Source organism: Ursus maritimus, unplaced genomic scaffold (genome assembly GCF_017311325.1).
Source record: "Ursus maritimus isolate PB19 unplaced genomic scaffold, ASM1731132v1 scaffold_1, whole genome shotgun sequence".
NCBI lineage: Eukaryota > Metazoa > Chordata > Mammalia > Carnivora > Ursidae > Ursus > Ursus maritimus.
In genome coordinates this window covers 10,997,497-11,025,445 of record NW_024423343.1, presented here as the reverse complement: position 1 = coordinate 11,025,445, position 27,949 = coordinate 10,997,497, and the positions used below count along the sequence as shown (strand labels likewise).

The 27,949-nt window shown below is 40.7% G+C and overlaps 1 protein-coding gene across 1 annotated transcript in view; it reads right to left on the bottom strand.

Moving 5' to 3' along the window:
* Positions 1-10,604: 10,604 nt before the first annotated feature.
* LOC103662855 (SPHK1 interactor, AKAP domain containing) overlaps positions 10,605-27,949 on the bottom strand; it is a 129,351-nt gene continuing 112,006 nt past the window's right edge. The window contains exons 7-11 of the mRNA XM_008690562.2: positions 23,166-23,351; positions 21,275-21,361; positions 19,078-19,130; positions 18,803-18,987; positions 10,605-10,953 (exon numbers count right to left, since the gene is read on the bottom strand). Coding sequence (XP_008688784.2) covers positions 10,810-10,953; positions 18,803-18,987; positions 19,078-19,130; positions 21,275-21,361; positions 23,166-23,351 — 655 coding nt within the window. The 3' untranslated portion in view covers positions 10,605-10,809. The remainder of the gene's footprint in view (positions 10,954-18,802; positions 18,988-19,077; positions 19,131-21,274; positions 21,362-23,165; positions 23,352-27,949) is intronic.

Here is a 27,949-nt window from a genome sequence, read left to right as displayed (position 1 = left end):
CTCGAACAGTTCTCTCCGCCTTATAAATAGTCATCAACTCCACTTTCCCAGCCCTATTTGCTGTCAAAGTAACACCAAGTTTTGTTTATTGTTCTCTATTTGGGTGTGACGGTTGGTAGCTGAGAAAATATACAATTGAACTGATACAGAATGATTTGTGGTTTGTGATTCTACTTCTTTTTTCCCTCTCTGCTGTCTGTCCTTTGACCTGTCTCACTTCTCATGCCTCCAATTTATGCCAATTTAAAATGAATCCTGCTCTGCCCTTTTCTAGTTCTGTGACCTTAAGCAAGCTATTTACTCTTGCCGTGTTCCAGATTCTTCAATAATGAAATCGTAACAGTAATACCCATCTCCTAGGGCTGTTGTGGAGATTAAATAAGTTAATACATGTAGAACACTTAAAATAGTATCTGGCATATGTAGAACAAGTGGTCAATAAATGTCAGTCGTGGTGGCTGTTATTTTTCTTCCTATTCTTGATACCTTAATGAGGTCCACTCGCCATTTTGAATCTCAATTTCCTTACCTACAAATTTGGGTCCATAATTCTTTTCCACTCAAATGAGTTCCAGGGACCCGAACAAGGCACACAGAAGGAGGAATCATTAGTAGAATGTTGGCTAATTAACACCGGGGAGCTCTTGACAAAGCTGTCCTCTATTTTCAGGATCATTAGGAGTTGGCCGTGCTTGGACTTGTGTCAGACGGTCATTAGCAGATGTCACTATCTTTCAGCTCAAGGGCTTGCCAAAACCTCCATGCAGAGCTGAGAGAATTCATTTTCTTCCAGGAATCAATTCATTTATTTTTGTATGTTATTTATTCATCAATCAGAGGCGTTCTGGTGACGACAGTACTGCCCTTGACATTCAAAAAGACAGGACTCCATGCCCCAGGCAAGAATTTGCTCATGTGTCTCCAACCCATGAGCTCATGCAGGGCAAGAAAATGCCACATGCAGGGACATCAAGAGTTGACAATAGACCAGAAAACATCCTGTGGGAACATTTTAGGGTTTTAGTTGATGGTGGAAAAACATATAGCCCAAGAGACATGGAAGTGAGAGGAAAAACTGCCAAAGAACAGGGATACGTTGGCTCCCTGCACAGTCTGCTCTTTGGAATAGTTAACTCTTCAACTCTCTTTTCCCACCATTGCCCACTGGAGGCATGTGTCAGTGTTGCCATGGTAACAAGCCAGTTGAAGCTCTTTTGGCTGTGGATGTGTAGACAGTAGTTGACATCTCAGATGCCTTCTTACGTAGGACCCCAAATCACATGTTTATATTGACTAACAAGTGGTCAGGGCCCTTTCAAGTGACAATTTTTGACTTCTTCAAAAACTTGGAAACTACTGGGGTTAAAAATGATCTAAATGAACACTGCCCAGCCCTCTTTCACCTCACCCTGTTTTTTAATTATGTTTTTTCCAGCACTGTTCACTACTGCTCTGTGCTCAATTAAACTTATTTCTTATATTGTGCTTTTATTATGGCTCATCATCTGTATTCCTCACTACAATGGAAATTCTAAATGCCAAGCACACTGTCTGTTCTGTGTCGCGTTTTCTTGGGTCATCTTAAACAGGGCTTGCCATGCCAGGTGCCGCATAAACGTACAGAGAAACAAAAGGCTAAATATGAACGCCTATCAGAATGCCAGGCATTCTACTGAATTCCTTTTCTTGGCTCTCTTTTCTGCAAATTGGTTACTGGACTGTCAAGAAAGGCTTAACCAGACAGTAACACGTTGTTAAGGGCATAGGAACTTACAGCTTTCTATTTCTTCAGAGATATCTATGGCAGCTCTGTTGTAATTGGTGCATTTTTGAATGGCTTTTTTAAGGTAAAAAGAAATAACATGAAATTTACTATCTTAACCATTGTTACTGGTGGATTGGTTTCAATTGACTCCGCCCCCCAGTTTTATTAAGTGATAGTTGACAAACAACAGTATAAGTTTAAGGTGTAGAGCATAATGATTCAACTGACGTATATTGTAAAATGATTATCACAGGAGCTTAGTTATCATCCGTCATCTTAGATACAAATAAAGGGGGGAAAGGGTGTTTTTCCTAATGACGTGAGCTCTTGGATTCTACTTTCTCGGCAACCTGCCTGGATGTCTTACAGCAGCGTTAGCTATAGTCATCATGCTGGACATTCCATGTCTAGTACTTACTTATCTTATAACTTGAAGTTTGCACCTTTTGGCCCCCTTCCTCCAACATAACCCCCTCCTTTCAGCCCCCACCTCTGGTAAGCACAAATCTGATCTTTCTTTGTCTATTAGCTTTTTTTTTTTTTTTTTAAGATTTATTTATTTATTTGGGAGAAAGGGAGACAATGGGGTGAGGGACAGCAGGAGAGGGAGAGAGAGAATCTCAGGCAGACTTCATGCTGAGCACAGAGCCCAACACGGGGCTCAACCCCAAGACCCTGAGATCATGACCTGAGCTAAAATCAAGATGGATACTTAACTGACTGAGCCATCCTGGCACCTATTAGCATTTTTTTTTTTTAAGATTCCACATACAAGTATCATACAGTATTGGTTTTTCTCTGTCTGACCTATTTCACTTAGCACAATGCCCTCAAGTTTCTACCATGTTATTGCAAATGGCAGGATTTCCTTCTTTTTGTGGCTGAATAATGTTCCTTTTCTAGATACATTTTAAATTAAAAGTAATACATTTAATCTGCTTGGACTGGCAGGTGGTTAGTGTAACTAATTGAGACATTTGATCCATTTCTCTATAACTTAGGAAATAACTGCAAAATAAAAATTGTATTTTTTACTGGAAAAAAAAGGAATGGTTATCTCTGTTTTCAGCAAATTTTGAAAAAGGAAAAGAAATGCATGTGGTTTGATTGGGGAATGGACATCAGAACCTCATCCTCTGGCAGTTGAGAAAGAGCTAGAAGAAGCTCTTGCTGTTGCATGGAAACCTATTTTGTGTTTATAAGGATTTGGGTCAGACAAGTACAAAAACAAAACAAAACAAAACAAAACAAAACAAGAAACCAGTGTTGACAAGGATGTAGAGAAAAGGGAACCCTCATGCACTGTTGGTGGGAATGTAAATTGGTGCAGTCGCTATTGAAAACAGTCTGGAGAGTCCTCAAAAATTAAGGAGTCATGAATGGGGCCCAAGGCTTTGACTGAAGCATAAAGCAGCCAATGTGGACATTTATCTTGTCATGTATTAGCCATGACATATGTTATAAACTCAACTCCATACTTCTGCTGGAGTTAGAATTTTCTTGCTTTAAAAGTATTATATATTCCTTGAAGAGTTACATAGGTTTCTTTCCCCTTCCCTTCCCTCCTTTCCTTCTCCCTCCCTCCTATGTTCAATTGCCCTTCCTTCCTTCCTTCCTTCCTTCCTTCCTTCCTTCCTTCCTTCCTTCCTTCCTTCCTTCCTTCCTTCTTTCCTTCCTTGGCTAGGACATATTCTACACAAAAAAATGCCTTTAAAATATTATTCTTATGAACATTGGGGTGCATGTGCCCCTTCTTTTCACTACATCTGTATCTTTGAGATAAATACCCAGTAGTGCAGTTGTTGGGTCATAGGGTGTCTCCCTTCAACAGACAAATGGAGAAAGAAGATGTGGTTTCTATATACAGTGGAATATTACTCAGCCATCAGAAAGGATGAATACCCATCATTTGCATCGACATGGATGGAACTGGAGGGGATTATGCTAAGTGAAATAAGTCAAGCAGAGAAAGACAATTATCACATAATTTCACTCATATGTGGAACATAAGGAATAGCATGAAGGACATTAGGAGAAGGAAGGGGAAAATGAAGGGGAGAAAATCGGAGGGGGAGACAAACCATGAGAGACTACGGACTCTGGGAACCAGACTGAAGGTTTCAGAGGGAAGGGGGATGGGGGGATGGGTTGGCCTGGTGATGGGTAGTAAGGAGGGCATGTATTGCAATGAGCACTTGGGTGTTATATGCAAACAATGAATCCATGGAACACTACATCAAAAACTAATGAAGTACTGTATGGTGACTAACATACCATAAAAAATATGTATTATTCTTTATAGTTAGAATCTGACCCTTTTGACATGGTTTCCTCACAAATCCACGAGCACCTGGGGGGGTTTCTTTAAACAAATACGTATTGAATATCCATTTGGTACTAAGATAGGTCAGGTACTGGAGGGACAATCTGGAAGGTGATAGTGACTGAGTTGTAGAGTTCTAGAGACGTGGTCTAGAGCAGGATTCTGAAAAGCGCATGAAGAGTCCTCCTGAAACCGTACAGGTAATCACTGAATTATACATACATTCAGTTTTCCTTAGATTTTCCAAAGATCTCATACCACAAAAGTTTTCAGAATTGTAACTACATTTTTCTTTGTCTCTCTGAGTACTCTCAAATGTTCCCTCACCTCTTTATCCAAAATTACTCAAAATCTGATTTCTCTACATCTTGCCTGATGCATTGAGGAAACCAAGAGACAAGCTGCAGCTTGATGTTTAATAAGAAGCCTGTTCAAATCTTTATTTCATTGAGACGCGGAATTCCATAACAGCTGCTTTGCTCCTCCTGGGAATATCACCTTCTCCGTTCTCTCTTACAAAGAGCAAGTTGTAGAAAGTTGCAGCTGGAAGTGATTTCATTTATCATATTATCTGCATCCTTTTATCTGTTACATTAAAAAGCAAAACAAAACAAAATGTTTCAGAAAAAAAAAAAAACTAAGGTGCTGGAGAGCACACACAGTTGACTCTGGAAATGGCTGCTTTTTCTATAGATCCTTGCACTTAATTTTAAAAGATGATCCCGATGTTGAATGAAGGAAGAAGGAGACACTGATCTAATTGAGGAAGTCTTTACTAGACATTTCTAAGACTTTGGTAAAAGGTCAACATGTGGCCTACTGCCTTTTTCACTAAAAATTATGTTGCTTGACTTAAAATAATTGGCTTGGTGCTTGAAACAGTAGGCGAGAGGACCCTTCACACACGGCACACGTGTCCATGAAGAATCCGGTACACTTAAAACTAGAGGCTGTCCTGGTTTTATCCACCTTCACTCAATTTCAACAAATGGTGATTCATTCTGTTTTCCTCTGTAAGAAGCAAAATTCTCCTACCTTATCTGTGTCGCATGTTGTTGTTTGTGATGTGGCAAAAGAGGGATGTGTTTTGAGTTTTAAAGATTTGGGTCAAACTAGTATAAAAAAAAAAAAACCCAAGGGGGCGCCGGGGTGGCTCAGAGTTAAGTGTTTGCCTTCAGCTCAGGTCATGGTCCTGGAGTCCTAGGATCGAGCCCCGTATCGGGCTCCCTGCTCGGTGGGGAACCTGCTTCTCCCTCTGCCTCTGCCTGCAGCTCCTCCTGCTTGTGCTTTCTCTCTCTTTCTCTGTGTCAAATAAATAAATAAAATCTTTAAAACAAAAAAACCCCAAAAGAATCCCCCAAAAAACTCAAGAAAGAACCAGTGTTGACAAGGATGTGGAGAGAACCCTCATGCACTGTTGGTAGAAATGTATATCGGTGGAGTCACTACAGAAAACAGTCTGGACAGTCCTCAAAAAATTAACAATAAAAATACCATATGATCCAGTAATTCCTCTCTTGGGTATTTACACAAAGAAAATGAAATCGCTAATTGTAAAAGATGTATGCACCTCTCTGTTTGTTACCGAGGATTATTTATAATTGCCAAGAAATGGAAGCAATCTAAATGTCCGTGGATAGATGAATGGGTAAAGAGATTGTGGTGTATAGATGATGGAATATTACTCAGCCATTAAAAAGATTGCAATCTTGCCATTTGTGGCAGCATGGATGGACCAAGAGGGAACCATGCTGAGTGAAATAAGACAGCCTGAGAAAGACAAATACTGTATGATTTTGCTTATGTGTGGAACCTAAAAAAACAAAACAGAGCAAACAAACAGAAACAGGCTCATAAATACAGAAAACAGACTGGCGGTCGCCAGAGAGAGGAATGGGCGGAATAGGTGAAGTGAATTAAGAGTTATAAGCTTCTAGTTCTAAACTAAGTAAGTCACGGGGATGAGAACTACAGCATAGGGAATGGTCAGAAATATTGTAATAACACTGTATAGTGACCAGTGGTAGCTGTATTCATGCGGGGGGGGGGGGACACTGAGTAATCGCTCTGTGGTGCACCTGAAACCAATATAACCTTGTATGCCAACTACACTTCGATAATACAAATTAAAAAAAAAATAAGACTTGGGCCAGGTGTTCAGCCCAGGGACTACATAATCTGCCAGGAAACGATCTTTGCACCTGGGTTCTGTGGTGCTTCGAGCATCGTGGTAGAATCTGGAGTCCCTGCTGCATTCTAGGCCGTAAACAGGCACAGCAGAGATCAAAGCAGTAAACAGGACAGAGTTCAATGAAGCAGTGAGAATCTTCCAAAGGCAAATAAATAACTGGTGATAACAATTTAACAAAAGACCATCTCTGTAGGACATATGCGCAAGAAATAAGAAGGAGATGTGAAAACTGAAAGGAAGCATATGAAACTGAGTATGGGGTTTTAATGGGCCGGGGGGAGCATTTTAAGGGAGCTATTACAGGAAATGGAAAGTTTAGATGGTCAAAGGATTCTTGCAGCAATACCAATGGATTGCATTTTGTCAGCTTCTCTTGAGCATAAGTTTTGGGGATGGAAGGACAGCTCAGATGTTTTCTTCCCTGTCCACTGCATTCAAATGTGTCTGTACTCAATTGGCCTCCAAGTCCTGCTAATAATGTCCTGAATATCATTTAAATGCATCCCCAAACCATGAAAGCATTCTCAGTTCTGTGATCAAATGTTCTTATGCAGCTAACATAAAAGGCAGTTTTTTTTTTTTTTAAGATTTTATTTATTTATTTGACAGAGAGAGAGACAGCCAGCGAGAGAGGGAACACAAGCAGGGGGAGTGGGAGAGGAAGAAGCAGGCTCCCAGCAGAGCAGGGAGCCAGATGCGGGGCTTGATCCCAGGACCCTGAGATCACACCCTGAGCCGAAGGCAGAAGCTTAACGACTGAGCTACCCAGGCGCCCCTAAAAGGCAGTTTTTTATAGAAAGTGTCACTTGCTTACGTCCAAAAGTAATTTCATAAAAAAATCTCGAGAAGCTTAATAGACCAGGTAGCATTCTCTGGTGAGCTAAGAAGAACATTTTGGTAGAATTCTGTTTTTGGAATTAGTGGTTGAACGTCGTTAGTTGGAAACCAAAGTTACCCATGGCCTACTAGCTTTCCCAGTGGGCAAGGCTTTGTGTAGGGATTAGGGTGGAAGCCACAGGTGAGTCCAAGGTGGCTCCACCCTCACGGAGCTTACAATCATCACAGTCACTGATGCCCAGAGACGCAGGTATCCCATGTACCACGCTAGAAGCAGATTGTGGAAAGGATGTCAGGAAGCCTGGCTTGCTAAACCCTGCAGATCCCGAAAAGAGGCGTGTTTTTGGGTCATGCCTTTGGCTGGTTCCTAAGAGCTAAGCTCTGAGCCTTGGACTCCTGGACACCCCCTTATTTGTCTTAGACGAATTTCCCCAAATTCCCATTCTTCACCTCACAAGTGATCAGCTCAATGGCCCGTGCCCACTGATCAACTGAACAAGGCGTTTGTTCACCAAATGCAGGAGCTTCTGTCCTGTCTCCAGTGCCGGAAGGTTGACCCAGCCTCAGCCTGGTCCAGCCTACAGCCTTTTTTAAGAAGCCCCTCCGGAGGGGGTGCATGGGTGGCTTCGTCAGTTAAGCGGCCACCTGTTGGTTTCAGCTCGGGTCGTGATCTCAGGGTCAGGATCTCAGGGTCACAGTCTTGGGGTTGTGAGATCAAGTCTGCGTCAGACTCTGCGCTCAGCACAGAGTCTGCTGAAGATTCTCACTCTGCCCCTTCCTCCGTTCCTCCCTCTCAATCTTTCGCCCCGCCCCCAAGTAAATAAATCTTAAAAAAAAAAAAAAAAAAGAAGCCCCTCCTGAGAACAGATTGAGCTCAGGATACAAGGGGCTGTCCCCTACTGTCCCATCACGCCACCCCTGCCATCTCGGCTGGGCCACCCCACTGTCCGCACCTGGCTCTTGGTGACTCTCACTGTGAAAGAAAACCTCTTTTTGCTTGGCCCTGAGATGCTGGCGGGTCTCCCAGTGGGAGCATTCTCACTGTTACCATAACCTCTGTGCCCCTTTGCAACAATCCCTTTCTCCTTCTTACTATAATCCTTTCAAATAAAGTCTCTCCTTGCCAGTGTCCAGAGTTTATTTTTATTTGACGTTACACTGTACCGACTGGACAATCCTTTACACAAGCATATTTATGCCTTCTTATTAGTGAGTAGCATAAAGTGCTCAGAAGTCTCAGTGCTTTATTCGCACAAATTCTAACAATTTATTTCCTGAATTCAAAGAGCACTGATCCATTTACCTCTAAGCCTGATAAGTTTCCCTCTAGTGTACTGGAGTCTAGGTCAGTTTATCCCCAAGCCTTGTCTGTCTTGTGCTTCTTTCTCCCATCCCCCAGACTTGCTGTAAAGGCCACAGCCCACGGGCCTTGGGAAGATGAGAGGGAAAGGCCTGGTTATCCAGTTCCTACAGGGATTCCCTAGACTAGAGACTACGGGCTACACTACAGGCTCCTCTTCCTTTACCCTAACACCTTCCAGAGCCCCAGGGTCTACCTCTTCAGTGCATTATTTATACCAGCAGCCCCTAACTGGTGGTGATTATTGTCACCAAGGGGACATTTGGCAATGTTGGGAGACATTTTTTGTTGTCACAACAGAAGGAAGTGGTTACTGGCATCTAGTGGATAAGGGCCAGGGGTGCTGCTAAACATTCTAGAAGGCACAGTACAACCCCCTGAATCAAAGAATTATTTAGCCCCAAATGTCAATAGTGCCAAGGTTGAGAAATGCTAATTTTCATGAATATCACTGATGCTAACTAATTTACTCAAAGACCATTGGCTTATTCGAAAGTTGAACGTGTAACAATGAAGCTTATCTAGAGGATAATCTACCTTCATCCAATCATATCATGGCTCTTGTGTTCTATGAGGCACTTAGCCACTTTTGGAGAAAAAAGGATCCACAATTTGGCGACAAAAATTTATTGATTAGTTTGCAACGTTAGGTACGACACGTATATAACTTGATCACACGGTTACAATCCAGTATTTGTGCTTTATAGGATACGTAAACATTCATTTGAGCACAACAAACGTCTACACACAATATTCTGGGATTTTTAAAAAATAAATATATCCTTTTCCATTTAGTAGCACAAAGAACTTTCAGCTTGAGATAATGGATACATTTTAAAATTTGACATTTTGTTAATGTGACAAATTAAACACATATCCTCAATTTGAACCATTAATAGAATAAATGGCTGGTGAGTACTGGGGAGGAGTCCTTGGTGTGTGGTGAAGAAGGAAGTAAAGCTTACAAGCTTTCTTGACATTTTAACATGTGATTGACGCATAAGGCCGGCATTGATGGCATGGGGCCTTGTTCACACTTAAAATTACTTCACAATTTTTAAAAATAGAGTAAAAGCATGGTATTTCAGGAAATCTTTAATAAACACCTTCTTTGGTCAAGAAAATAAAGCCAGTGTACCTCATTTAGTTGAAGGGAGAGACGTGAGATACTTCTATTTTTCAGAAGAGTAAATCTCTGTTATTAAAATAAATTAAATGTCCTAAGATTTTCTTCTTCCCACATGAAGCGCCAATATCTTTGAATCGGGAAGAGTGTATGATCCTAGCGGGTTACGTCAAATCCTGCGTCTGTCATTTTAAATGTCACCCAGGCAGTAGGTCTGCCATACCAGAACCAACACATTGATAATAAAAGCACTGAGCTCGAGTGTCAAGATACGACACTTAAGACAACAACCCCCTCGTGTTTTATGAAGCTCTAATAACTCAATATATTATTTAAGATAATAATCTCTTCATAATTTACAATAAAAATAAAATGAAAGTTTATATCTTATATAATTCAATACACAAGCAGATTTTATCTCAAAAGACTTTTTTTTTTTTGTAAGAAAGCTCTTTCTTATGGTAGGAATTCTGTGAGCATGATACCCAAGTAATACAGAGACAGAAACAAGACAATCTTCAGTCTTTCTCACTCTCAACTGAAAACCAATAGTTTTCTGGTTAGCTGGGAACACAGATAATGTTGGGGAGGTGCAGAGTACTATCAGTGAGTTGAAGTGAATAAATGAAATCACCTCGGTAGAGGACATCAATCGTCAATAATACTCCTGCACTTCTGTTGATAACCACTGATACTGGTCTGATAGTGAAAGTCCTTTGTAACAAAATTCTGGAAATTTCTCACCCGTATCTGAAGTGTTGACCAGTGCTGAGAGCCCCTTAATCAGCTTGAAAAGGTAAAATAAAGGTTACATCATAGTTTACAAATTTTGACTAGTGACTTTGCTTCTAGTTGATTCACATAATTAGAGACACTACACATCATTTTATATTATTAAAAATATTTAAGAACAACCTGCCTGGATTTGGGGCCTCATTGTAAGCTTTCAGTTTAGGGCCCATTAAAATATTTGTTTCTCCAGCCATTCTAATACAAGCTCTTTCGAACTCACTCATAGGTTGTCTTGACTTGTACAGACCTATTGCTTTTCCTCAGATTTATTCCATGTGCAGTAGACTTGAAGAGCAGATTTTTTATAGCTCTGCTGATGTGATGGGATGTTTTGAGAAAGTTTAGAGCATTTAGAGCAAACCACTGTAATCTAAGCTGGAATAAAGGAAAGGAATACTCTAAGGGCTTAGCTGTCTTATCCCAATTCCAAGAGCCAGTCAAAGAGACTTGGGGTCCGCTCCTTCTGCTCCTCATGCATTTTGCAGTACTGAACAACTGCATGAAAGATATCTCCCACTTTCCAGGACTTCTGCTGAACCAGCCGCACGACATCTAAAAACTAAGATAAAGCATAGAGTTAGGACTCACGTATCACAGATGAGCCTCAAAGTCATCTCATTCAATCATTCTTCCAAAGCCAACCGCTGTCTAGGCTATATTTTTAGTCTTTGGTGACAGGGGACTATTTTCCAGGACAGTCTATTTTCTTTTTAGACAATTCAGACTGTTAGAGAGTTCTTTCAAGTGAACTGGAATTTTCTTCTTCAGAGCAGTTGTCATCCATTGACTGCCAGAGACTAGATGGAATTCTTCTTTCAAGAGTCTGTCTTTCAGATATTTCAAGAGTTTCCTCAGGTCTGCTTTTCTCTGGGTTGGACTCTCTCTGATAGGACTCTACAGCATAGCTCCCAGCACCTTCTACCTGTCTCAAATAATCTCTCATTGGATGTATACATTCAGGCTAAATAAATCAGGTGCTAAGCTTTTGGGTATGGTCACTTACTGGCTCCTCACTCCATGTTGAAAAATCGCTTCCCCCATATCATCACATTTCGAGAGACGTTGGCTTTCCATTGCAAAAGGAAAAAGAAAGATTAAAGAAACAGCCTAGACTGGTCACCCAGTTATTGGTACCAGCTTCATTTGACCACAACTTAGAGACCACGTTTTTGGCTGCAGGTGAATTGTGAGTCGAAGTGTTGGAAGATGGAAAATCATTGTAGATTGTTCCCTTCATGACACTGTGGGATGAAGCCCAGGGTGAAGGCCTCTCAAACTCCTTAGGCAGATACTTTTAAAGAAAAGTGACAGTTATTAAAGGCCAAAACCTATAGGAAGTACATTTGGGCATGTGATCTCATTCAGCTCTGTCAACAATTCTGTGAAGCAGGCATTTACAGATGAAAATTGAGGTCTTGTGAGATGAACACTTGTGCATGATCTTTAGGATGATGTAAAAAAAGAGACAGATAGGAGGCCAATGGCAACTACCTTATAGATAATAATCCCCCAGGGAAGGACAACACCTAAGCCTTATCTTACTATCTTGTGCCTGTACCTGATAGGTGTTCAGTAAATATTTGCTGCATGAGAGAAGGAACAAATGACTAAATGTGAGTCAAATACATTCAGAATGACCAAGAAGACTATGTGAAATATGGGATGGCATCCAGAATCATCAAGGATGGACCTCATCTAAGTATTCATCCTTAAGTTTTATGTAATGTATTTACACGTATGTAATTTAAACATGGGGATCTTGAAGCTGTTTAGTCAATAATTTTCTATTGATAGGATGCTCCACAGAGGTGGCTGTAGGCTGAGGCTGAACGGAGCCTAGACTGGAGAAACGGTAGCGGGCAAGCAGCCCAGTGAAATCTGATCATGGAGCATTTGTCTTACCGCCTTGTGACTGACAGTGTTGTGTATGTTGTGGGGTAGGATAGCCAGGACCTCTCTTCACTGTTCACTAGAACAGCAATGGAAGGTTAGCTCCATTCAGCTCCCTTGGTCTCAGTGATAGCATTTCAGAGACAACCAGTTGTTTGGGACCCCTTTGCAACTTTTGCCTAGCTTCCTGTCCGTCAGATTCCTGAAATTTTAGGGAGCTTAATGTTTTAGGTGAAGACTTTGCTTAAAAGGCAAATACCTTCAGATAGGAGAACATTCCTAGCAGCTATTAGTAATTTACGGAGATGCATAAAAATAAATTTGTGAGCTGTTATTTATATCTTGGCATGTATGAATGATCTGAGGCTTGTTTTCTGCTGGACAAATGATGAAAACGTGAAGCAGCAGAGAAAAAGAGAGAAAGGCTAGGATGTCTTTGCATGATTTGACAAATCAGACTTTTCCAGCTCTTATTGGAAGTCTAGAAAGTAGGTGTTACCAGTGGAGATGGCTTGAACATCAAGTTTCTGAGGTTTCATTGTGAGAGGTTCATAAGTTGGTGACTTCTCTTCAAGACTTCCCTCAAGTGTCACCAATGGCCTTAGGCCAAACCCAGCCCTTGAGGTTGTCTCCTCTCCCTTAACATGTCTTATAAAGATGCAGTCAACATAAAATACACAGAAATATAAAATTAGCCTCAGCTCCTTTTTTTTTTTCTCTATCAACTCTGGCTCACTGGGCTACCATTTTGTTTCCAACTTTTATCCCTGAGTCTCTGCTCTAAGAGACAATCAAAACTCTGGGGCAGATGTTAATATTTGCTAAGCCCTTCCCAGAAGGCTCTCAGGCTCAGACCTCTTTAGAAGCTCAATTACTAGCTTCTTTCCATCTGTTTACGACTTGCTGAAGGAGGATCTCCCACTGTGGTGATGACCACAGGATGATGTTCGCTGACCCAAAGTTGTCAAATGCCCCACCAGGTAGCCACACTGCCATTAGTTTGTGGAATGGTCACAGGCTAGAATCTGTGTCATGATTTCTAAATCCAGTCTGATATCCCAATAAAGCAGCTTTTAAAAATGATCTGGTCCCACTAAATATAGCCTACTCTGAGGATATGATGACTTAATCTCAGACATCAAGACCTTGAAACATCTGTGGGTCTGATGAGCAAGAAGGCCTTACACTTCCTTTTCTTCCTTGACTGCAAGAAATTTCTAAATAAAAATGAGTCTAAGATTGTGAAGAAGCCAGGAAAGGACATTCCCAGCTTGTTACTATAGCCTTTAAAACCATATTCAACTTAGCAGCTGGCCCCAGATCTTTCATTTTGCCTGTCCATGTGTTTGCTCTGGTAATTTTATAATCAGCTTCAGTATGTCAAGGATCTGAGTTTTTCATTCCAATGCACTGAAAAATAAAAACCAAATATTTTCATTTCCTGCCATGTCATAATCAATAATAATTAGGTTCCTTTTCTATAGAGCATTTCCTTGAGCAAATATTTTGTCTTAGGAAACTAGAAGAATTTATATCCTGTCATAGTGTAGCATTGGCAGACTCATTTGAAGAAGAGTGTCACATGGTAGAGGACCTTTATGTTCACAGGCACATTTACTAAATTAGATCAATTGTTTACAAAATCCTATGGTAGAATCTATGGGAGTTGTGGCAAGCTGTGAGATTTTTAAAAAACACTCAGCTTGGATTTCTGAAAGTAACTACCTTCTTTTGCTCCAAGGCAGAATTCCATTTTATTAAGCACAAGTGAGTTGGTTTTTATATTGCTCCTGCAATTATGGCCTGTAGAGCCATGATTATCAGCCTTGGCTGTACCCTGGAACCACTAGAGACCTTTAGAAAACTCCAATGTCTGGGCTTCATACCAAGAGGAGATTCTGATTTAATTGGCCAGAGTGTCTGGGTCTATAAATCTCCCCAGGTGATTCTAGTGCACACTGAGTTTGAGAACCTTGACAAAGGGGTCAACTCAAGATAATTTCTTACATTTATAAACAAAGGGATTTAGTATCCATTATGCACTTAATGTTGGTGTTCTCCACCAAATTCATATATTGAACCTCCAAAACCCAATGTGATGGTATTGTGAGGTGGGACCTTTGAGTGATAATTAGGTTTAGAGGAGGTCATGGGGATGGGTCTCCTGTGATAAGATTTATGCCCTTATAAGAAAAGGAAGAGACACCACAGCTTGCTCTCTTTACCATATGAGGACAGAGGGAGGGAGAGGGCCCTCGCCAGGAATGGAATCTGCTGGTACCTTGATTTTGGACTTTGAAGCCTCCAGAACTGTGAACAGTAAATGTCTCGTATAAGCAGCTCAGTCTATGGTATTAAGGTAGTCTCAGTTAAGACAGTATATAATTCTTCCCTATTTTTCCTTCCTATCTTCTCTTATTGTCCTTCCACCACTTTCCATGTAGAATGGAATGAGAAATTAGAGGTGAGGTCATGTCTCTTCTGACCCTCACTTTCTTGAGGAAGTATGCATCCACCTGTTTCTTCTCTTTCCTCTGTTCTCTGCATTGCCTCCAAGAAAAGGAAGTAATTCTCAAATGCATAAAGATGAAAAAGGCACTGATTTACAGTGAAGTCAGTCATCAGGCCATTCCAACTCACAGAAGCTCATTAGATTTAGAAAAGGAGCTAGGATACAAGGTATCTAAAAGGCAGAATAATTGGCCAATCTATGTCATTTTTAAAAGAAACAATTACCTTCATGATTTTTTTTTCACTTTGAGTTAAGTAGATTACATTTTTAAAAAATTCTTTATTTAAATTCAATTTAGTTAACATACGCTGCACTCGTGTCAGGGGTGGAATTTAGTGATTCATCAGTTGCATATAGTGTCAGCCACTGTGAATGATGTTTACAAACTGTTTTAAATCATCAGGCATTAGGATTCTCAGCGATCTTTGCCCTGGAATTTAGGATACTTAAAGCGCACCTCAAATTCTGCCAGTCCTTCAAGATATTTCTTATGGAAGGGGGTCTCAAACTTTATACTCATCACAATGACTTCACTTGAAGGAAGTTGTTAAAAAATGTATATTTCTGGGCCCCACTGTATGTGATCAAGGCCAAGGAAAGGCCTAGGCATATGAATTGTAAATAAGTGTCCCAGGTAATTCTGTGCATTTAGCTCATAGTTGAGGTGTGAGAAATCCCACTTCCAATGTGTCCGTCATCTCCCGTTTCTAAAATAAGCTTCCATCACATTTCAAGATTTCTCTTTAACAATCTGAGCTTCTCCTAGTCTATATTCACCCTACTCTGGGTCCCTCCTGAACTAGGATGGAAACTCCATGGGTCGGAAATATTGTCTCTTTTTGTTCCCTATATTCCCAGAGCCTAGAACAGTGCCTGGTGTATTATACGTGCCCGATAAACATTTGATGAATGTTCTGAGTGTACGACTTTCAAGTGGACATAGCATTTTAGTGAGTAGAAAAAAACACCATGAAAGAGAAAGCTTAAAAACAAAAGTGTCATTTTATCAGAAAAGAGTGACACTACGTGGAGCACTAAAAATGTTTGGAATTTGCCTTTTGAATTGAAATGGGGCTGAAATTCATTATAAGCTGACTTTAATTAAGTGCCCTTCAACTCCAAGGTCGATGGTGGGAAAGATGAGCTCCTTCAGTATTTACTCTGATACCCTCTCCCCTTTAGCTCACACCTGTACTGTCATAAGGTAGGGGGGTGGAAGAGTGGGGCACATCCTAGCGGGAAAATTGCTAACTAAATTAATTTATTTTAAAAGTTCAGAATTCATACAAATGGGACTCAGGGCATAGATCTGTGAGTGATGTTTAATACTCGAGTGATGGTGGGAAAATGACATTTCTGAACTTAACAGAGATGCTTCTTTAATCTTCCCCAAACTGAGAAGGAGCCCGCGAGACACTGATGCTTTTATGTGTGACACAGCCTCATGGGAGGCCACAATCTCTCTTCCACACTACTTGAAAATAACTACTTAACTAATTAAGAAAAACAATCAGAAAGAGGTTTCCAGATGCAGCACTGATAAGAGAAAGGATATCAACATTTTGCTTACGGGTTTGCTTTCTTTGACCAGTTCTGTCTCAGAAAACAAACAGTGCCCATTTATGGACAAGCCACTCTGTGTAGAGAACGTTCACTGACTCTGAAAATAATTAGCTTATTTGTCCCTAAAGTTACATTACTTAGAAATAAGCTCCTTGACCTGATGCTACATTGAATGAGTAAAACATTGCTTCATGTTTTTCTTGATAACACTAGTGGGGTGTTTATTTTCTCAGAAAAACAGCAATGAGCAAAGGCAGGTATCCCCTCCGAGAATTGAAAATTAATGAGGATAAATAAATATCAAGTCTGGACCTGATTTACATAATCAAGTTAGTAATCAAGTTGGTGACACACCCCTTGTCTTTTCAGCTGATAAGGATTTATGAGACACATCACTACGTTGTTTCTTTAAAATGGTGGATTGTATAAAAATCGACTTCATTAAGAGACCATCAGAAAATGCACCAAGTCACGCTCTGGAGATAAAGTTGGAAACCAGCCTGTCTTTCATTTTTCCAGGAATTTGAGGATGCACTTTGCCTGAGAATGTTTTTGTTCTTCTCCCCAGGGCAGGGAGTCCTTAGGATCGTGTATGACAAGACGGAGGGGTCCAATGTGGAATGCTCTTTCGCTATACTCTTTGAGCTGGGCAGGCTGGATGGTAAGGTGGAGGAGAACGTATCAAATAGGGAGCCACTCATTACCTTGACAACAAAGGTATGACAAGTGTAGGGTAGTATCTAGATTCAGACGCTATAGAATGGTAGGAAGTCCTAGACACGAAGAGAAAGATAAGTTATTGGTTGAAGAGAGAGGCTGATGTGGGAGAGGGCAGTATAAATTAGGTCTCTTTCTCAGTTTTTCCAGTAGCCAATGCCATTGGCTGGTGACGCAGAAATGGGGAAGCTGTTCTAATTACCATGTACACAAGCAAGGTGGTAAAGGATTTTTCATTTCAGGCTGCTAGATTTTGACAAGGAGAATTAAAACGCAATTATATATTTTTAAAAAATCCAGCTCATAACTCCAAGGCAATTTAACCTGAGAGAAACACTACTGAGAAGTTTCCAGGACTAAGCTCAGCCATCCCTACGAGAGGACTCTCTCATGGGCCAGCCTCTCTGAGCCCTGACTTGCTCATTACAAAGGGATAATAATAGCCATTGGCGCTTCTCACAGGGTTATTGAGAAACAAGTATAATGCATTATGTGGGGGTACTTTGTGACAACAAGACATTAAAAAATGCTCCATGGCAGTGATAGGCAGGATCCTAAAACAGCTCCCAAGATTTCTGCCCTAATCCTCATGACCATGAATAGGATGAAAAAATTTGCCCTTATTATGTACATGGCAAGAGGGATTCTTTAGTTAATAATGTGTGAATCAAAAAGGAGACTATCTGGTGAACCTAATCTCATTGTATAACCCTTTAAAAACAGTTTTCTGGTTGGTGGCAGAAGAAGTATGAGAGGTTGACTGCATGAGAACATGGAGGGGTCCACATGACAAGGAATGCTGGCAGTTTCTAGAAGGGGCACAGCAAAAAAAAAAAAAAAGGGTCCTCAATCCTACAACCACAAGACCCTGAATTAGGACAACCTGAACAAACTTAGAAACTTGTTTTTCCCCACAGTTTTCAGACAAGTGTCCAGCCAAGCTGCCATCTTGATTTCTGCTTTGCAAGTCCCTAAGCAGAGAGCAAAGTAGAGTTCACCCAGCTTCTGGCAACAGAGCTGGGCAGTGTTGTTTTAACCTAGCAAATTTGTGACAGTTTGTTACACAGCAATCGGAAGCTCATACGGCAACATTATTAATAATTTGAACATCTTTAGAAGGAGCATGCTTTTAAATAAGGGGAAATTGAGCTTGAAGACATTGGCGGATGGATTTGTGCTTCAATCTTAATAAATAAGATTCTATAATAGTTAGTGGGAAGTTTAAGAGATAGGGAGAGTGATAGTTGCTATTAATTTAGATGTTGGCAAGGTATCTATTCCCCCATGCCTAATGCAAACCTGTTCAGTAGGGGATTACACATGCCTCTCGTTGACACCATGCCACAGTCTGTTTTAAATATCAGTATGGCCTCACTTTAGTTTCCCTTCTACCTTTTATTTAATTGAGTGGTATGAGGAGGTTGGTTCCAGAGCAAGGAAGCATCAAAACAAAAACAAACAAAGAAACAAAACACTAGACTCTGAGAAAGTTCCCATCTCCTCGCTTCACTTTCTCATTGTCACCAAGGAGCTGAGATCAACTGAGGGTCAAAGAAACAGTTATCATGATTATCTACATTCAGGTGGAAGGTTTCAAAGTTCTAGTCACAATTTTAAGGTGAAAAGAACAAATAGTTCAAATTTAAATGAATTGACTGGGAATTTACCGGGTTTCCAGCAGTGATAAAAGCACAATTTATTTACATCCAAACACAGGAGAGGGTACCTTTTCAATTCGGTTTTCCTGAGATTTCTTAAAGTAGATGGTGGGGATCCCAAGTTCCGAGGCAGCTATCCACTGCAGAGTGGCTCGAAGTTCAGCATCAGGACACTCTGGCTCCAGGTCAAAGTTGATCACCAGCAGGCTCCCCTGGGGGCTGGCTGCTCCCACCGGTGCTCCAGAGGCAGCTTCTGAACACAGACACAAGTCCAAGCTTACTACGCTTTCCATGGGGAGATCACAGGCAAATTGTGTGTCAAAATGATGGGAATGTGGCTTACCCTCTACGTTTTCTGACTGTCCTTTAAGAATCTCCTTTTCTTCTACTAATTCACTTTGGGAGAAAACAACAGTATATGGTTGGTAATGTTTAGGAAGAGTAAGTTGTAAATGGACAATGAGGTGATGGATCTTATTGATCTAAAAGCTTCTGAAGTTCGTTCTAGATCTATTGTTTTCAAAGAGGGAAGTAACACCGGGGAAATATCGGTGTGGCTGTTACATAGGATTATTGGGTCTGCAATAAACAGCCCTGGCCCTTTAAAAAGGCCAGAAAAACTATGTAGTTTTGTTGGGGTAATTGGTGTGGGAGGTTAAGAAATGCAGCTTTCTCTTCTCAACTCCTCTTCCATAAACCTTCACTGGTGTGAACAATCAAGGAAATATCTTCTAGGCCACTAGATCTGATTTGGAGACTTATCCTTCTTCTGTATTTGACTTATCATTTAAAGGACCATATGTTTCCATCCTGGCACAGTGATGTTTTTTCCCCCTAAACTATGATAGCAACAAATGTACATTGTAGTCTAGGAAAATATTTTTCTAATGTTTGTGGTTCTTTGATCGGAAATAAGGGAAAAAACAGCCAATGAACAGCAAAACTTAAATTGTACAACAAAATATCTCAGTTAAAATGGGGATTTTTCTTTTTCTATCAGGAGGATGAAGTAGGCTGGAGGTGATAAAAGACTAGAGACATAACTGAAGTATTTCATTAGATAAAGCCACCTTCCGTGTTTGAAGTGTTTTCATACAGTGAGAACTTGTTAGGAAGCCTTGATGTAATGTCAGGACTCAGTAAATGCTTCCCAAATGAGAGCATACGTCCCAACAGCTGAAAGGAGGTGACCATCTTGGGAAGACTTTGGTTGCCCTATGTTTTTGTAGGGGCTGAAAATTCAGAATAGAGGAGTTCTTAAAATGTGTATTTTTATGAGATTATTCTCCCTTCTATTTTCTATTACTGCTAAGATTTACTGGCTGTAAATTCCACTGTATTCCTGATGTTGACAGAGTCTAGTTGTGCACACGGAATTATTTCTAGAAGAATGACCAATTTCCCAAGGGTCTAGAGTCTGTGCTAGATCTCTGCAAGTGGATAAGTGAAATGACACATGGTAGGGACAGTTTCTGCTATCGCAGAGCTGCAGGATGCTGATATGGGTGGTGGGCATTTTGGTTTTGCCTGAATGCATCTATGTGTGGGGGGGTCCTAGGCTCTAACCCTGGCGAAAGATGGAAAAAGGTAGCTAAACAAATGTTTCCTGAGAAAAATAAATTTACCCCAAAGTAATTTTTTCTTTGTATTTTGGCTCTACTCTTAAAAAACCAAACAAAACAAATCCAAGATCATGTGTACATTCACCTCTACTTGTGAATAATGGCGGTAAGGAACAACAAAGGATTGAGTCCTTCAATCACTAAGCATTACTCCTGCAGGCAGGATACCTGACTTCATAGTGAAGCAAAAATGACTTAGCTATAGAGAGTAACTGAGGAAGTAGATTCGGGAGCAGCATTCATCTTATATTTTGCTTTAATTTTTCTGAGATGTCCAGATAGTCATAAGCTAAGTTGTAATGGTCAAAAATAGATTTCAATTCATTTACTTTTCCAGAATAATTACAAATTCTGGATGTAGCCCTGACCTTAGGCTCTCCTTTTCTGCACTGGATTTTGTGTAACACATGTTGTGCTCCTCGAAGTGCATTTCCCCTTGGTCTTTTGGAAGATTCCGAGGTCTTGGGAAGCAGAGTCACTGCATAGTAATGACATATCTACATTGTGGCACCGTTTGGTAATAGACACATTTGGTACTGAATATCCCAGTTGTCTACACGTGAAAGAAAAACCATTCATATTATATTCTATTGAACAATAGTCTTTGTTGGTTAGCATGGTGTGATTTAAAAGGATTTCACTTCTCTGTGTCCAATGATGTAAAATGACTATATTTCTGATTATATGGATAAACTTTTTCCAAAATGATTTTATCAGAGGGGGCAGATTTGAAATCCAGAAAACAGTGGTGGTAGGAAAGGACTATTCTAAGCCCCAGTTCTTGCTCCAGTGACGTGGAACCATGGCGGTACAGACATGATGATTCAGTGGTTGGGGACAGTCTGAATGATCAAAATGGATTGCCAGATGGAATTAGAATAGTGGTCTCACAATCACTGCATCTCAGTGGCTACTTACTTAATCATGGGAGAAGATGGCATGCTTTCCTGATAAATGTCCAGGTCCATAGTGCCAAGACTGCTAGTGGCACTACTGTTGCCATTGCTGACAAAGCAAAAGTTTACATATTAATGCCTGTCTCCACCACCTGGCCACACTGCCAACACTGACGTTCCATCTTTCTTTCTAAGAGGTCCTTCTTTTAGTCCCCAGAAGAATATTGTTGGGGGACTCCTAAATTAATGCTTATTTCTGGACAAATTACGGGAAGACACAACAAAAGACATTTTTGGCTTCAGCCAGTCATCACTGTTTTTGAATTTCTGCACTGGTGTCCTACCTACTGGGCCATACCTAGTGGGTGACAATCAGCATGACTTTTGTCTTCCTCATTCTAGCTATAGTGAGGATGTTTATCTGTCAGCAAGAGACTCTTTGGTATACCCACGGAGACTGAGATACTTCTAAGAACGCTGGCTGGGGGAGGTATCAGAATGCTCATTTGCCTGCTTCTTGACTTCTGACAGAAACCAGTAGACACACGTTCCCCTTTTGCCATTCAAGGGGCTTTTCTGAGGGACATTCCACAGAATATGCACCTGGCTGACTGTTTTCCTGTGGGACTGCAGAATTTACAGATATGAAGTTGGGCAATGCCAAAGTTTCTTTAGCTCCTTTATCATAAAATCTTTGAGAAGCAGCATCTGATACCTTGTGTATCATGGAGAAGGAGGGCTGTTGAATCATTTTCCTAGGTTACACAACCAACATATGGTCTAGTTACTAGCTTGAAACTTAGTTGCTGAAACATAGTAGACTTGAGCCAATTTTTAGGCTCTGTCTGTACTTGCAGAATGGAATGCATCCAATTTCAGTGAACCCATCGAGTTTCCTCATACATCTCTTCCAAGTCAGGTTTCTAAAGGGTGAGTGTCGTGTGTCATGTAATGACACAGTCTTCCCTGGGGAGTACCATGAGTAACAAACTGGACTCCTTCAATTTCAAATTCCTGCTTTGGGTTTTATGTGGGGCATTGAATATGTTCACTGATTGAAATCTGATGACTCAAACATTGCACTGAAGGCAATTAACCGCATAAAGTTCTGCTAAGTCTAGAGATTTAAATTCTCTTTGTTTTTTATCTCCATATTGTAATATTTCCCACCAGTCTGGGGAGATTTTAGACAAAGTGTTTAACACTGTGAAATTTTCCTAAGTCTAAACAGACTAAACTGCCAGAAATAAGACTGTCAAGGAGCCATTACACCCAAATGCATCTGAATCCCGTTTTCCCACTGGCCTTTCTGGAAAGTCTGCAGATTTTGTCCAGTATCAAATAAGACTTGGGGCAGAAATGTGGAGATTCTTTTCATTTCCACCTCACAGAGGGATGGTGTTTAGTTTATGTCTCCTGATGGGGTTGGGTCTTTCCAAATCTGGTCTTTCATTAACTCCTCTCTTGCTTTCTCAGAGCAACAATACACAGGGCAGGGAAGAGAAAGGGGAGAAACAATTAGGCCAAACAACACAACACAATGTGGAAACACTTGCCTCATGTAAACCCAGCCTGGGTTGCATCTGAAATACAAATGAACCAGAGAGAAAGTATCAAACACACCAGGTGTAACAGCAGCTCTTATTTAAAAATTCCCAGTCGTTATTGAATGCACTAGCTGGGGCTTACAGAGAAAGGAATACAGCTGACTCTTAACCTCGGCCAAGGTAATTAAAGTCACGCTGGATATTAAGAAAGCTCTCAGCACAAATCATGACAGGCAGGCACCCTGACCTAGCAGGAGCTTTCTTTTTTGCTCTACCAGGGACCCTTTGTAAAGAACCATTTAGAAAGTATTTTTAGAATCTGTGTTGAGACCTGCTTCCCTGGGAAGTCAAGTAACAAGCAGGTACCTCATGGATCGCTCGCTGAGCTGCAGAAAGCTGCTCGTGTCATCCAGATTGTCCTCCTCATTGGCAAGCTGGGACCAGCTGTCCGTGCTCTCCCCACTGCTGCCGGAAAGGTTGGGGAACTCATCGGGGGCTCTGCCTTCTGCCGAGACTTCAGCCCCTGCTACATTTCTGGCATCGAGACTGTCACTGTAGATGGCAAGATAGCATTACCAAGGGAGGAGACACAAGACAGAACTTTTCATGGGGAACTTGCTGGCTGCTCTGTTGAGCGTGGGTTTCTGCCACAGTGAGCAGGATATCCGTGGAGATGGGTGGAATTTTTCTTTCAGGCTATTCCCTCTCCTGGTGCCCTAGGTCCCATTTTGCCTTTTCAAGATTGCTGTCTGTCAGCTTCCTCATCTCTTCATTTTATGTCTTTCTACTGACTCCCTCCATACATTTCAAGAACGCGCCGAAGCCCCCTGGGCTGCAGACATAAGAATAAATGTGGGGCAGTAGAGTTTCTAATGAAGAGACCCAGAGCATCCTCCCCAGAGATTATGAGTCATTGGTTCTGCAAGGAGACCAAGAAATTTGCATTTTGAACAACACTCCAGGTAATTTTAATGCAAGTGTCATGTGGACCAGGCTGGGAGAAAAGCGCCCACCCGCTTTCGGAGGTTTCCCTAGTCATACTGCCTGCAAATGCCTCTGAGCACAGTTTGCCTTAGTAGCCAGTCTTTTCCACCATCCTCTCCCTCTGAAACCTCTGATTTGTATCAGCACTGCCCATCTGGATGAGTGCTTTTTTAGGTCAAGTTGCTCTCCAAAGCATTTAACCCTTGATCTGACAGGCTTTTCTCCTTGCAGCCTTCGTTTTGCTCCCTGGCCTCCCAGGACTTTCTGCCTCTCTGATCACGCTTTGCCAAGAGCCTGTTCCCTGTGTTACCTCTCAGGGCCACCTTCGCCGGCTCTGATGGCTTCACTGCCCTCCTTTCCAGTCTGTCCCTAACAGTTTCATCTACTCTCCTGCCTATGAAAATTCCTTCTAAATCTGAACTCCAGCCAGAGCCCCTCTTCCTGCTTCTGGGGCTCTCTTTTCAGCTGGTCTTCTGAACATATTCAATCTGTCTTGTTAACATTTTGAAATCAACATATCTTAAATGAATTCTAATTGCCTTCCCATCCTCTTCCTGTGTTTTTTATTTCCATTGACCTTTCTGTCTCTGGCTCATGAAATTATCTTAATTTACGTCCTTCTAAATTGTTTGAATTTAGATTTGGAAGGAATCTCATAGATTTCCTGTAGATTAGGATACAGAAGCCCAGTGAGGTTAAATGATTTGTCCAAGGTTGTAACAAGAGTTGGTACCAGACATTAGACCTTAAGTTTTGAAACTTGTGGGCATTGCTCCATTGCTCTTGGCTGGACGATATTGTATTGGCCTTCTCACAGCTGAGCCCCAACTATTTCTCCTCTTTCAACCATATGCTCCAGAAATTCCATTTCTAGGAATTTATCTTCCCAAACCAAAAACACTAATTTGAAAGGGCATATGCATGCCTATGTTTATTGCAGCACTATTTACAACAGCCAAGATATGGAGACAACCTATATGTCCATCAATAGACAAATGGATAAAGAATATATAATACATATATACAATGGAATATTAGTCATTAAAAAGAACACAGTCTTGCCATTTGCGACAACATGGGTGGAATGAGGTGGTATTATGTTAAGTGAAATTAAGACAAACACCATACGATTTTACCTTTGTGTGGAATGTAAAAACAAAACAAATGCTGGGAAATCATATAGTGAGGTTTGCAACACAGAAGGGAAATCCCAAAGTTATGAAGCTTGGAGCTCACATAGGAGCTGCTGCTGATACATTTGCCCCTCCTCTTCACCAGGGAGAGAGAGAAAGGAGAGACAGAGAGAGAGAGGGAGAGAGAGGGAAAGAGAGAGAGAGAAAGGGAGGGGGAGAAAGAGAGAGATCACTTACAAACAGATCCAAAAGTTCTCTACAGAAAAGAGGAAACGGTCTCTACTTCACCACCCTGGATGGTAAACAAATAGCTCCAGAAATGTAAATCTCTTTATCTTTCTAAAAGTTTCTATCTTTAGGGTTAGTATTCAATCATCCTTCCATCCAGGTGCCAATACTCTTTGTTTAGAAAGCCAAATGTACAGAAATATGAACATATTCATGCAACCTTTCTCCTGACACTGCCAACAGATATCAAAAATTAATAGTATAGTAGAGAAGGACATTCATAACTGCAAACAAAAAGCATGAGTGTATCTCTCAGGTGACAACAAAAAAATGCAATAATCTGGTGTAGTGGATACTAGAATGCTTTTCTGGGCCATTGCATCCTGACTGCAGAGAATATTGTCTGTGGCCAGGGCACACTGGGAATTACCAGCAGGCAGAGAATTGCCTGGCCAAGGTTGTACCCTGTCTCAGTGAGCGTCCCAACAACCAGCTGATACAAAGACACCAAAGGCCAGTTCTTGTCTCACTTGGCATCAAAACTGACAGACCATTCCCTCTTCAGGGGTTCCTGTAGGATGTGCTCAAGCCTCAGGTGCAAACATATTTGGGGCCACCTTCTCTCCATACAATCTTGCTTTTCCTGCCTCCTTATAGATGAATGTACACATATCTCTGGAGAGCACGCCCTACTAGATTATCGGCCTGAAACTCTCCCTCTTAAGTTCTGTTCCCGGGGGATGCAAACCAACATACTTAGTCTCCTTCGTTCAAAATAGTATATTGGCTGCAGAGAAGTCTTTGTAATTCTCTTCAATCTTAGGATTAGTACCATTATCCTTTCTCCAAAAATGGTCATACTTGAAAAGTTTTTAAATGAGTTCTAATACAGAGAGTAGAGTTTCAAATGTATAAATTTTGGGGTTTGATGAAAAATTTCCTTTTTGATATGTGAATTGGCTACCTAGAAAATTTCACAAAAGCTTTGGATCCTTGCCTCTAGGACCCCTTCCCAAGCATTCTGGATAGGTACAGTATTAAGTGGGGCTTTCTCTATCATGCTGTGCCACTAACACTTGATGAAAGAAAGGGTCTTTATAAGCTTGACTTTCCTTTCTCAAATGTTGAGATTTTTCCAAATTGAGCAGGGAGTAAGTGACAGAATGGCTGCAACCAAAAAGACATTGGGTGAATTTAGTTAAATTCAAATGAAAGAAAAGTTATTGAAGACAAATGGAAATAATACACATACTCCCAAAAAAGGAGTTGATAAGCCAAGTACTGAGCACAAAGGAGAGGCTTCTAAAACCATCTGTTTGGTTAGGTAAAAAGAAATTTCCTGGATGAATTCTTTACCAAATTAGGACCTTACATTACTAGAAAAACTCATTCCAGGATATTTCTCACTAAAGCAGAAGCTAAATCTCAGTGATTGACATTGAATATTCAGGTTAAAAATGAGTCTGTCAGCATATTTTATTTTATCTAATTTCATGCTCTATTTACAGTAAATCTCATATTCTTTGTCACAGAACTGGGAGTTCAAAATGAATAATGATTATCTAAAACACTGGTTTTCATTTTCTCTTGAGATAAACGTATAGCTCTGCTCATTTATTTATGAATAATGCACAGACGTGTTATGTAGATGTATAGAGATGGCCTTTTTCCTTTTCTGTTTTCATAGTTCACATGCAGAGCTTCAGAGGACTGTTCTAGCATGATATTCAAATCAATTGTAGAATTTCTGAGTAAGCAGGGACCTCAGAAATCATCTAGCCTGATGTTCCCCCAACTTAATTTACTAGCAAGCCACTGTGATAATTTTTGCCATACCAGCATTCCCCTGTATTATGTTAATAATAACAATTGTAAAAATGAGTTTAGGTGATCTAAATGTTTATTTTAAAAAGGAATTTTGAGTCATCACTGTAAATGGAAAATAGAAATCACTTGCCATCGGTAGAAGGTAACAACAAAAATAAATATAGAACTACAGTAAAAGCCCTCTTTCCAATGGGTCATCCAGTTTAGTTATAAAGTTCATTGAAGGGGGAAATCCTAAGAAGCATACACATTTTTTAAATTTAAATTTTAGTTAACATACACTGCAGTATTGGTTTCTGGAGTAGAATTCCGTGATTCATCACTTACATACAACACCCAGTGCTCATCACAACAAGTGCCCTCTTTAATACCCGTTACGGATCTAGCCCATCCCTGCCCACTTCCCTCCATCAGCCCTCACTTTGTTCTCTGTCTTTAAGAGTCTCTTATGGCTTGTTTCCCTCTCTTCTTTCCTCCCCCTTCCCATATATTTACCTGTTTTGTTTCTTAAATTCCACATATGAGTGAAATAATATGTATTTGTCTTTCTCTGACTTATTTCACTTAGCATAATACCACCTAGTTCCATCCATATCACTGCAAATGGCAAGATTTTATTCTTTCTGATGGCTGAGTAATATTCCATTGTATGTATATATACACCACATCTTTATCCATTCCATCAGTTGATGGACATTTGGACTCTCTCCATAGCTTGGTTATTGTTGATAATACTGCTATAAATGTCAGGGTGCATGTACCCTTTGAATCTGTATTTTTTTTATCATTTGGGTAAATACCTAGTGGTGCAATTGCTGGATTGTAGGCTAGTTCTATTTTTAACCTTTTGCGGAAACTCCATGCATTCTTCAGAGTGGCTGCACCAGTTTGCATTCCCACCAACAATGCAAGAGGGTTCCCCTTTCTCTGCATCCTCACCAACACCTGTTGTTTCTTGTTTTGCTCATTTTAGCCATT